Here is an 11,885-nt window from a genome sequence, read left to right on the forward strand (position 1 = left end):
GCCCCACCCCCTACAACTCCCAGGACACCCCGCGCCCGTGACAGGGAGAACGGGGTGGGGGGGGGGGGGGGGTCTCAGACAACTACACTTCCCAGGGTCCACTGCGGCCTCAGCCTGAGGCCTAGCCCTCCACGCTCGGACTACAACTCCCAGAACCGACTGTGGCCCCAGCCGTTCCATCCAGGACCTCCAGCCCTGGCCACGGCAGTAGCAGCACCCGCAGCCCCGAGGGGTCACTACTCTCAGAGCCTGGAGTCCCGCGGGGCTGCCCAGCCATGGCGGCCTGGACGGCGACCGCCCGCACGCTGAGGCCGGACTGGCGACCTGTCCGCGTGAGCAGAGGAGGCAGCCGGGCTCCCCTTGCAGCCCTGCCGTGGGAGCCCGCGATTCCTGGGGGCTTCCTTCTCCCTGCGCTGGTGGCTCGGTCCCGAGCACGGGGGAGGTCTAGGGACTAAGCACCTACAGAGCTCCAAGCCCAGGGGATGGGAGGCCGGGTGCAAGCTTTGTATTGAAATGGGAGGGTTAGGAGAGAGACTGGGCCCGCTGAATCATGGAACATTGTTCTAAGTGGAGCCAACAGTTTATGAGTTTATGAAAAAAAGATTAGAGACAACAAAGGAAAATGGTATGTTATCAAACAAACCTTGGGTCCACTCACCTGCCCGCAATAAAGCCGATCTACTGACACTGGGTTGTGAGGAAGGAAAGTGCAGCGTTTACTGCAGGCGCCAAGGAGTCCAGGGAACTAGTGCTTAAAAGGCCTGAACTCCCAGAAGGCTTTCAGGGAAAGGTTTTTAAAGACGGAATGAGGGAGAGGGGTTGTGGGGTGTGTGATCGGCTCTTGGACCTTCTTCTGATTGGTTGGTGGGGAGGTCATCAGGAGTCAACATCATTAACCTGGTTCCAGCTGTTCTGCGGTCTACGGTGGGCAGCCTACAGTTTACTTCTCCCAGCTGGTAGGGGTTTCAGAGCTGCAAAACAGCTCAAAGGACACGGCTCAGAATAGTATCTACAGCGCTTGAGGAGGAACTAAAGTTCCTTGACTTTGTTTAATGGCTTAACTATTATTATTTTGTCTTGCTTTACTATTTTCCTTTCTTTCTGCATTTTCTCACTTCTCTGATTAAATTTGTTCTTTGGAACTTGGGGAAGGCCTAGGAGGCTAAAGTTTTTCTACAAATAAGAGGCAGGTGGAGAATGAGGCGGGGCGGGGAGAGTCTGTCCTGGGAAGGCCCCATGGGGTCCTGCTTGGTTACAGTCCAGTATAAAAGCTGGAAGAGGAAAAAGGAAGAAAGAAATTCACTGGCCTGGTGAAAAGAGGTCAAAGGAGAGGTGGCTTGAAAAGAGAAGAGACTGAAAAAGTAAGCATCCTTGTGAAGGAATGTTCATGCTGTGAAGTGACAAGACAATGAAGAGTTTTAAAGAGGCTGTGACGTCTCATGTGCAGTGTGGTGCAGAGTGGTAAGGGTGAAACAACAGGAAGAAGGACTTGAGCCAGGAAGGCCACTGAAGGCAGTGCTTCTGTATCCTGGGGCCCGGGAGCTGGGGCTACGGAAGACTGATTCAGGAAACAATTTAAAAGAAGAATGTAAAGGACCTGGTAATGAATTGGATACATGGAGGAACTAGGTTTCTTGCTTGGGTGAAATGCTTCCAGAAGTACATTCTTTAAAACCGCTTCTACCACTGTTATCCACTCTCATGACTTCAACTTCCACTTATACAACTTGCCCAGATATTTTGGTTAATCATCGTATTTCACTATGACGATAAAACACAGGATAAGACAAGTTTAGGATAGAAGAAATGGATTCATTTGGGACATGTTGAGATCGGCGTGTCCGTGTTTAATCTTAACTACTAATCTTGTCCAAACTATTATTTCTCACCTGCAATCTTGCTATAACTTCACATCAATTTCCTCCAAATCTTATCTTTATACAGAAGTCAGCCTCATGTTTATAAAAGCAATTCCAAATATATTCCTCTGCTTAATATAATTCGATGGCTTTTGATTGCTCTGAAGTAAAGGCAAAAGTCCCTAACATGTTCCTCAGTACTCAGCATGATCTTACCCCTGTCTTTTCAAGCTCTTCTTATGGTATTTCCCTCCTCTCTGACTGTGCTAACCTTCTTTCCCTATATACCATACATCGCAGGACCTTTGAGCATGTTATTTTCTCTAACCCTGAAAAGGTTATCTATCCCTTCATACAATAACATAATTAGTACATTTCAGTTTATCCTTCATATTTCAGCTCAAGCAACTCTTACTCAGAGAAGTGTTCTCTGATCCCAGTGTGATCTCTGAATACAGTTCCTTTGACTGTAAACTCTCCTTGAATCCTATACTTATTCTCTTTATCATTTACAATAATTTGCAATTGTATTTGTAACTATTTATGTGTATTTATGATTATTTGTTAGTAATTATCTTCCTCACTAGCTTATAAGCACTGTGAGATACACCCATAGCTAGCACATTGCTTGCCACAGAGGGCTCAATGAACGACAAATGGACAGCATCAAAATTTAATATTGTTGCATGGTGAGTGAAAATATCTTGCTTTAATGTACTTTTTGCGATACGAAACAACTCTGTTTATTGACTAGGTCTTATTTATCTTGTGTGAAATACCTGTTCATGTCCTTTGCCTATTTTTCCATTAGGATCCCTGTGTTTTTATTATTGATTTGTAGGAGTTCTTAGTGTGGTGGGATTTTATAACTTTCATATGTATGTTTCAGATACAGCATATTCTCAAAAGTCATTACTTGTATATTCCCTTTGGGGTTGTGTGTGTGTGTGTGTACATGCAGTAATTTGAAATTTTTATGCAGTCAAATCTATCAGTCTTTCCCCTCCTGACTTTTGAATTTCTCTCATTTAGAAAGGGTATCCAGATACCAAATTTTAAAATACACCCTATACTCTTCTAATACTAAATCCCCTTATATCTGGGTCTCTTTCCTCTGTTTTGTTCCACTGATCTGTTCTTCTATTCCTGTACATATCATATGGTTTCAATTACTATAGCTTTCTGGGAGGGCATGTACCCTCTTTTTCTTTTTTCTAATTTTTCTAGGTTAGTGTTACCAGTCTGCCTCTCTGGGTAAATTTTAGAATCATCTTGCCTAATTCCCTATGCAAATTCACTAGAAATTCAGTTGTGACTATTCAATCTGAAGACAGAAACAATGCATTCCATATAAGGGGACAACTGAATGACGGTGGATTTCTCATCTGAAACCATGGTGGCCAGAAAGAGATGGCACAACATTTTTCAAATGCTGAAGAAAAAAACAAAACTGTAAACCCCTAATTCTCTATCTAGCAAAAATGCTCTTCAGAAATGAAGGGAAAATAAAGACTTCCAGATGATGAAGACTTTCAGATGAAGGAAAGCTAGGAATTTGTCACCAGAAGGCCTAACTGTAAAAGATTGGCTAAAGAGGTTCTACAATTATAAAGGAACTGGTAACAAAAGAAAAAACAACAGTGGAGATAAGGGTAAACATAATGGACTGTCCTTCTCATGAGTTTTCAAAATCACATTTGATGGTTGAAACAAAAAATTATAATACCATCTGATGTGGAACTTAAGACAGTTATATTAATGCATGGGGAGGGTAAAGGGACTTAAATGGAGGTAAGGTTTCTGCACGTCAGTCAAAATGGTAAAATGTCAATACCCGTAGACTGTGTTAAGTAGGGTGTGTATATTGTAATACCTAGTGAAACCACACACACACACACACACAAATACATAGAAACACACTCAAAAATACTTTGAATGATTAAAAATAGAATTCTAAAAAATGTTCAAGTAACCCACAGAAAAGCAAGAAAATGGAAGAGGTATGAGAAACAGGGAACAAAAATTGTAAAAAGTCCCAACGTATGTTCATGTACAAAAACAGTACACACACCTATTTAGATGTGATTATACTATATATTTTTTTGCTGTTTTTCCTTCTCTTTCACAAACGTACTAAAAATTCTCACTGATTACTCTTTCCTCTGCCTACAGCACTCTGTAGGGTCTCCACTCAAATTATCTTCTCACAAAGTCCTTTCAGAACTACTCCATCCAATTGCAGCTTCTCTCACACTCAACTTATTCTACATCATATTGCCCTGTTTTGTTTTTATCATAGTATTTATCTTTACTAGATATCTTCTTCTTTTAAAAAATTTTTAATGATTATTGTCTATCTCCCCTCATTAGAATATAAGCTCCTGAGAGCAGAAACCTATTTGGACCTTTACCTCATTGCCTAGAACTGTGGTACATGATAGGTAGCACATGGTATGTATAGGCTCATAAAATATTTTTTGCAAAACTGAATATATTCAGTAAGTATCTTTGTAAATGTGCATTCTTGCATTGTATCAATTTATCATAGGTTAGTCAAATAGATAAAAGACTTAAATGTTAAAAATAAAACTATAGACAAGTAACAAGACAATTTTATAGTCTATAACATTAAATTTATGAGGTGAAATCTATGCTTTATAGCTGATCTCAATATATGAAGAATCTTTTTCATCCATGATATTAAAAGTATTCATATAATTGTATATGATGCTTTTATTGTTTCTTATATTGCAATTATAAAATTATCCCTTTTGGAATTTCTATTTTTTAGTGTGATGTAGGGATGCAGTGTTATTGTTTTGTCCAAAATGTTTGGTTGTAGGTCCCCAAAACATGTATTGAATAAAACATACTGCTCTTAATTTTTAAATCAAATTTCTTCAGTGGCCCAGAGATCACATAGGGACAAACCAGAAGTCTTCTGTTCAGACGGGCTCCCAGACTCTGTCACATGAAGCTAACTTTTGAACATATTTTTTAAGAATAAGAATATAAATATATCCCCCTCAGGTTTCTCCTTTTATTGACTAACTTTTTCCTGTTCTATGGCCATAGTTTCAGCAGCAGGGATCAGAAGCAAGAGACAAACCAAACCTTATGAGCACGGTGTACAAGTTTTTATGGACGCATGTTTTCATTTTCCTTGGGCATATACTGCTGAATCCTGTGATCAGTACACATTAAACTTTTTAAGAAACTGCTCAACTGTTTTCCACAGCGGTTGTACATTGTTTTACGTTCCCACCAGCGATGTATGAGCGTTCTGGTTCCTCACATCATTGCCAACACTTTGTACTGGAGTCTTTTATGTCTGGCCATTCTCAGCTTAATTGTTTCTTCTAAAAACATGAGACAATCCAAATGTCCATCAATAGGTGAATGGATGGACAAACTGGCATCACCATACAGAAGACTACTCAGCAATTAAAAAACAGACTACCAATCCACACAGCACCATGCACGAATTTCAAAAACATCAGGCTGACACAAAGGCTTACTTATTGTATAGTTCCATTCATATGAAATTCTAGAAAAGACAGAAGTAATCTACAGCGTTGGGTGAGAGATCAATGGTTGGGGTCAGCGGTGGGAGTGAGATCTGACTGGGAAGAGGCATGAGGGAACGTTTTGAGTGATGGAAATGTTCTACATCTTGGTGGGAGTGGTGGTTATACAGGCACAGATATTTATCAAAATGCATGGAACTTGGGACTTCCCTGGCGGTCAAGTGGTTAGAACTCTGCACTCCCACTGCAAGGGGCCCGGGTTTGATCCCTGGTCGGGGAACTAAGATCCTGCATGCCGCATGATGCAGCCAAAAAAGAACAAAAAAGCATGGAACTTGAACTCTACATTAAAATAGGTACACTTTATCAATAAAATTTATTTTAAAAATGTGGTTCTGAAGAAAGAATGAAGATGGATACACCAAAATTTGTTAAAGGGACAATCTTTAAAATAGCAGGTCTAACCCCGTAGAAAGCAGCAATTGATCACAGCCTGCGCCCTGTGGAGGACAGGTCTATCGTGTTTCATAAGAGGCAGCAAGTACCCAAGATGCCCTGATAATGCACACATGCCCCAAAAGGTGGGAGGTAAACCCCCCAAAGACTTAGGAGCCTGATATCAGTGACGTTTTTAGAAGTTTAGTGAGCCAGCAATGCTGGGACAGCCCTCTAAAGTAAGGGATGAGGTACTAAAACTCACACCCCACACCACAAAAATGTACAACACTTTGAATGTGGAAGGCAGTTGGGGACACACTTGGAAATTCTATGTGAATAATTTGTGGGTATCTTGGAATGCTTCCAGTTTTGAGCAGAGCCCAGAGCAAGAGCTCGGCAGCAAGGCCCAGGGCTTCATCCTCCAGATGAAGCCACATGATGCCGTAGCTCTTGCTGTGTTAGGACCCGAGGCAGATGGGATGCTGTGAGGAGTCTTCTTCAGTCTCCAATAGAGCTACAAAGCCCTCGGATTCAGTAGCAAGGCCATGACTTCTGTGGCAGAGAACGACTTTGCATTGGAGAAACAGATTCCGGCATGCCACACGCTCTAATAGAGACCAAGCCTCACCGCTGTGCAGTCATTGACCAGTGACGGCCATCCTCAGGTGGATTATCGGGTTCGTTGACTGCTGCTGCAATTCATCGTATTGTGAAAATGATTTATTTGGGACCGGGCCCTGGAAAGTCCAAAAGTAAAATGTTTAAATGGGGAGTCCAGACCCCTATGTCACTCGTGGGGGGCTCCCTATGGCCACTGGCCGAGGAGGAGACAACTCAGGCCTGGCTCACAGATGCATCAGCACCATCTGAAGGGACCACTGATGTGCAGCCCCCATTCTGTGAAGACCCTAAAGGACAGTTTTAAGGGAAAACTTCCCAGTGGTCAAAGCTGTGAGCAGGACTCTTGGAACCCTGCTTCATGGAGGAGGAGGGGTGGCTGGGAACATGGATATGGACCAATTGCTTGGCAGAAGTAACTGACTTGGCTGGTTGTTACAATCCCGACAGGAACAAAACTGGGACAGCAGGGACAAGGAAATATGAGGGAAAGGCCATGTGGTTGAGCTTGGCACTTTGCTCGTGGACATCAAGCATGTGGGCTTTTGTGTTTCACACTGATGCCGAGAAGAGGCAGAGAAAGAAAACGGGACAGGGTGACTCATCTTGTGCAGATCCAACGACCCATTTTAAGCAAAGATAGTGTAATAATGGGGTGGTGATCACGGGTAAGTCCGCCAGTGTTAACATCTATCTGCTTCCACAGGAACAGTCAGTAAAACGGCCTGTGGACGGTTCCTAAGTTTTACCGTATGTACTTGTGACCCAATGACAGGGTCTATCCTCAAGGATATCCAGCTTCTATACTTTTTATTACAAAGATAAGACCTTCATAAGCTGTCCCTTTATTTTGGACCTTAAGATCCCATGATCAGTTAACCACTTCCAAAGGTCTCTATAGGTCCAGCAATTCTGACTACCATCATAGCCTGAACCCACTGCAGTTATAAGAGGGGCGGGGCGGGGGAGCAGCCATTAGCGAATGACCGTAACGGAGAGACCCTTAGCTCGGGACCGTCAGCCTGGCGGTTCGAGGTCCCACTGGGCCAACAGTCAGACGCGCAGGGGTCCTGGGTCAGAGAGTGCGGTGAGAGGTGGATCGCAGCCTTCTCCCCAGGGCTCTCCGGTCCTCCAGCCTTGGGGCTGGTGGGTGAGCTGAGGGCCAGCTTGGTCCTGGGAGCCTGGCTCCCTCGGTGATGATGGCTGGGCAGGGTCTGGGGACCTGGCCCTGAGGGCGCCACCAGCTGAGATCTGCCTCTTCAGCCGGGCCTGGGTACTGGCGGGAGGGCCCAGACCGGGTGCTGGACGAGCACGCCAGGGCAGGGTGACCAGCCCGTGCAGGGACCCTCTGCTCACAGGCAGGATCTGGACCTTGGGGGCGAAAGTCAAGCCTTGGGACTTTGAACAAATAAACGAGGGGTAATGATGTTGCTTTGCTCATGGGATTTGTTAAGTGTTAAAAGCCGCCAGGAGGCTTAGAAACAGAACAGAGACTAGCTAGCTTCTGTTTTGTTAGAAGTTTACAGGAACATCATGACCTGACGGTGACCTGACCTCAAGAACAAAGGATCTGACACCAAGAAGTCTGCAACAGCTACCCAGGCCCCTCCCTCACCTTTCCTGTAAAAGGGCTTTGGGGAAAGCTTTCCAGGAGTTCAGGGTTTTTAAGGCATGAGCCACCCGTCGCCTTGCTTGGCCCTGCAATAAACCTTCCTCTGCTCCAAATTCTGACGTTTTGTTATTGTTTGGCCTCACTGTGCTGTCGGGTACATGGACTTATGTTTGGTGACACAGTAACCATGCCCACCTGGCTTCTCAAAACTAAATTCTGCTACCAGGACTGCTCCCTCGCAGAATCCTACACTCCCCTCTGATAGCAGCGGTCTCACTTCAGCGGCAGCATCTTCCCTCTTCACCTTTAGCCGATAAGCACATTTTCTTTTATAAGATTCAATTTATCAAAAATTCTAGACCTGGCATAACGTTAAAGCAAGCAGATCCGTGGTTAGGTCTGGTATGGGGGGCAGTTTGGAAAACAAGCACATTGTTATAAGATGCTGGAACTCCCATCTCCCCGTAGTGTCTCAGTGTCCGGGTAAAAGAAGTGTCTTCTGGTCCCACTTGGGGGTCAAAATTGGAGGAATTGGTGAGTGAATTACTCATGATAAATCTAGATCAACAATCATATTTCTTTAAATACTTATGCCAAGGAATTTCTGCTGCCTTAGGATTGGCCTCTGCCATGTCCAGCTTTCAGCTAATTAACTGAACAGAAACAAAGGTACTGACAGATCAACGAAATCAAAATCTTGTTCACTGTAAAAGCTAATAAATAAACTTCTGCCAAGATGGAACAAGAATAAAAGGGAATTCACAAATATTATTAATGAAAAATTCAGAACTTCCCTGGTGGCGCAGTGGTTGAGAATCCACCTGCCAGTGTAGGGGACACAGGTTCAATCTCTGGTCCAGGAAGGTTCCACATGCCACAGAGCAACTAAGCCCGTGCGCCACAACTACTGAGCCTGTGCTCTAGAGCCCATGAGCCACAACTACTGAGCCCACGTGCCGCAACTACTGAAGCCCACACGCCTAGAGCCCGTGCTCCGCAACAAAAGAAGCCACCGCAGTGAGAACTTCACGCACCATAATGAACAGTAGCCCCTGCTCACTGCAGCTAGAGAAAATCTGTGTGCAGCAACAAAGACCCAAAGCAGCCAAAAAAAAAAAAAAAGAGAGGAATTTTTCAAAAAGAAAAATCAACATAACTAGATACAGAGATTCCAAAATTAGTAAGAAAATACCTAAACTTGATGTCAATAAATGTGTAAATGACTAGAAAACCAGCCTCCCCAAACTTCCTGAATAATCTACAAAGTAGTGTGCAGCAAAGTGAGTCCTATGCTACCTTTGTGGTAAGTTGCTAACCGTTCACAGGGTGTCGCCCAGTCTCTGGGATGCGTGTGGTGCACCAGGTCCCCAGGCTGCTGGCCACCTCATGTGCATCCTGCTTGACTGGAGTGATTTCACTGCCTCAGTGGAGCACGCTGATGTTCTATGCATGTCCAGATAGTCTGGATCTCTTCAGACTATATTATGACAGCCCTGGGATAAAACTGTGAATGTGTAATGCTGTCTGCTCCATGGTAATGCAAACATTTTCTGATCCTTTTTCCTGAGCAGGATAAAAAGAGTGCTCTTGTCAAATCAAAGGCTGCATGCCATGTACCCAAGGGCACGTAAATCTGCTATAGAAACAAGGCCATGTGTGCACGTTGGACCACGACTTGGCTATGGTCTAGCCTAGTGTTTAGCCTATAGCCATTCTCTAGGATACATCGGGCTTCTACCCGGGCTATGCTACCGAACCAAACAGGGACATGATAGGGACACCCCCCCAGGCACCCTTCAGGTCTTTAAGAACAGCACTAATCTCTGCCACCCTCTCTCTCAGCCCCTACCTGGAAGGCAGTAGTGTTGTTGTTTTTTTAAATAAATTTATTTATTTTGGCTGAGTTAGGTCTTCGTTGCTGCATGTGGGCTTTCTCTAGTTGCTGTGAGTGGGGGCTACTCTTCGTTGCGGTACGCGGGCTTCTCATTGTGGTGGCTTATCTTGTTGTGGAGCACGGGCTCTAGGCACGTGGGCTTCAGTAGTTGTGGCACGCGTGCTCAGTACTTGTGGCTTGCGGGCTCTAGAGCACAGGCTCAGTAGTTGTGGCTTGCGGGCTTTACAGCGCAGGCTCAGTAGTTGTGGAGCACAGGCTTAGTTGCTCTACGGCATGTGGGATCTTCCTGGACCAGGGTTCAAACCCGTATCCCCTGTGTCGGCAGGAGGATTCTTAACCACTGCGCCACCAGGGAAGTCCCAGTATTGTTTTTATTTACTATCTTATCTGGGGAGTAAGTTTCAGAGCCATCCATCTGGCCTTCCCCACCATGGTGGCCCTTAACCAAAGGCCAGGGATCCAATGCAAGGGTTACTCTAATTGCCAAGAATGTCCACCCCGTCCAACAGCACAGAGCCTCTCTCACCATGGCTGATTTGGGCACTACAGAGTGTCTAAAATAAGAGACCAAGACTGAGCCCCAGTACAGCACCATTCCTTGCGGAGACCAACTGGCACTTGACTATGTTGACCCTCAAAAGGCTGGTGTGTTTCTCATAGGAGAAACACATATTCCAGGTATGTGTTTTCTTTCCTGCCCACAGGGCCTCAGCCAGCACCACTATCCAGAGGCTTATGAAATGTCTGATCAGCCAGTATGGGATCCCACATACGCTGCATCAGACCAGAGGACCCACTTTGCAGCCAAAGGGTGTGCAAGACTATGCCCAGCACAAAAGGACCCACTGGGTGCACCTGTAGCTGCTTGTGCAAGAGAGCTTTGGAACAGCCTAGTGAAAGCACAGCTGAAGCCCCAGCTCAGAAGCAATATTCTGTCAGGACAGGGTGCCACCATTCAAAGTGCAGCCTATGAACTGGACAAAAGCCCTTTATATGGTGCTGTGTCCTCAAAGTAGAAGAACCCATGGGTCTGGGTGCTGAAGTGAGGGTAGGCCTCACCTACCACCGCTACCAACGACCCTCCAGGGGCCTTTGTGCTTCCAGTACTGTCCACTCCGGGCTCTGCAGAGTTAGAGGTCTTGAACCCCAAAAGGGACACACTTTTCACAGGGACAGAGCATCTTCCACTTAATTATAAGAAGCCCATGACCAACCTGGGGACTGTGTGCCTGTACCCAGGGACCATCAGGTGAGTGAAGCCATGGTCTCTGCAGGGGTGTCTGACACACCATGGGGAGAACAGGCTGCTGCTACAGCTGGGCCAAGAGGAGTCTGAGTGGACTCGGGTGACCCACCGAAGGGCTTCTTGGGGCTTCCTTGCCCACTTGTGACGGTGCCTGGAGAAACTCAGCAGCTGGGATCTGAGAAGGGCACGGTGACCAGGCCTCAGATGCCCCTCAAATTCTCGAGGACCTGGCTCATGCTGAGGCCAGCATAGGTTGTAGCTGTGTGAGAATCTGGAATGGGTAACAGATGAGAGGAAACAACTGCAACAGGAGAGCTGTAGTTTGTCCTGATCTCCCTTTTGTTCGTCTCTCTTTAGACACGCCCAGCACTGGGAAGGGATGCTCTGTGCAGTCATGGAGATACACCACCCAGGTCCCTCTTCAGGGAACGACCTTCTGCCCAGCGGCAGGGACGCCTCCCCCCTCGCCAGTGCATCCAGAGTTGGCCCCAGGGGGAAAAGAGCCGCTTCACCTGAGGTCACTCCCTTCCCAGGGCAGCCTGCCTCTGCTGACTGACCACTCAGGGCTGTAAGGGCCTGAGCATCCTGGCCAAATGTGAGATGCTCTTACAAGTGATGCTTGCTTCAGCGCCCCCGCTGGCCTGGCCAAGGTCTCCACAACCTGCAGTGCAGTGTCACTTCTTTCTCTGAC

The 11,885-nt window shown here is 45.8% G+C and overlaps 1 protein-coding gene across 1 annotated transcript in view; it reads right to left on the minus strand.

The window, feature by feature from the left end:
• Nucleotides 1-212: 212 nt before the first annotated feature.
• Nucleotides 213-11,885, minus strand: part of ZNF84 (zinc finger protein 84) — a 36,545-nt gene continuing 24,872 nt past the window's right edge. The window contains exon 6 of the mRNA XM_089894293.1: nt 213-6,561. Coding sequence (XP_089750419.1) covers nt 6,545-6,561 — 17 coding nt within the window. The 3' untranslated portion in view covers nt 213-6,544. The remainder of the gene's footprint in view (nt 6,562-11,885) is intronic.

Source organism: Delphinapterus leucas, chromosome 14 (assembly GCF_059928025.1).
Source record: "Delphinapterus leucas isolate spDelLeu-1000000601 "Yukka" chromosome 14, BTC_Dleu_Yukka2, whole genome shotgun sequence".
NCBI classification, from domain to species: Eukaryota; Metazoa; Chordata; class Mammalia; order Artiodactyla; family Monodontidae; genus Delphinapterus; species Delphinapterus leucas.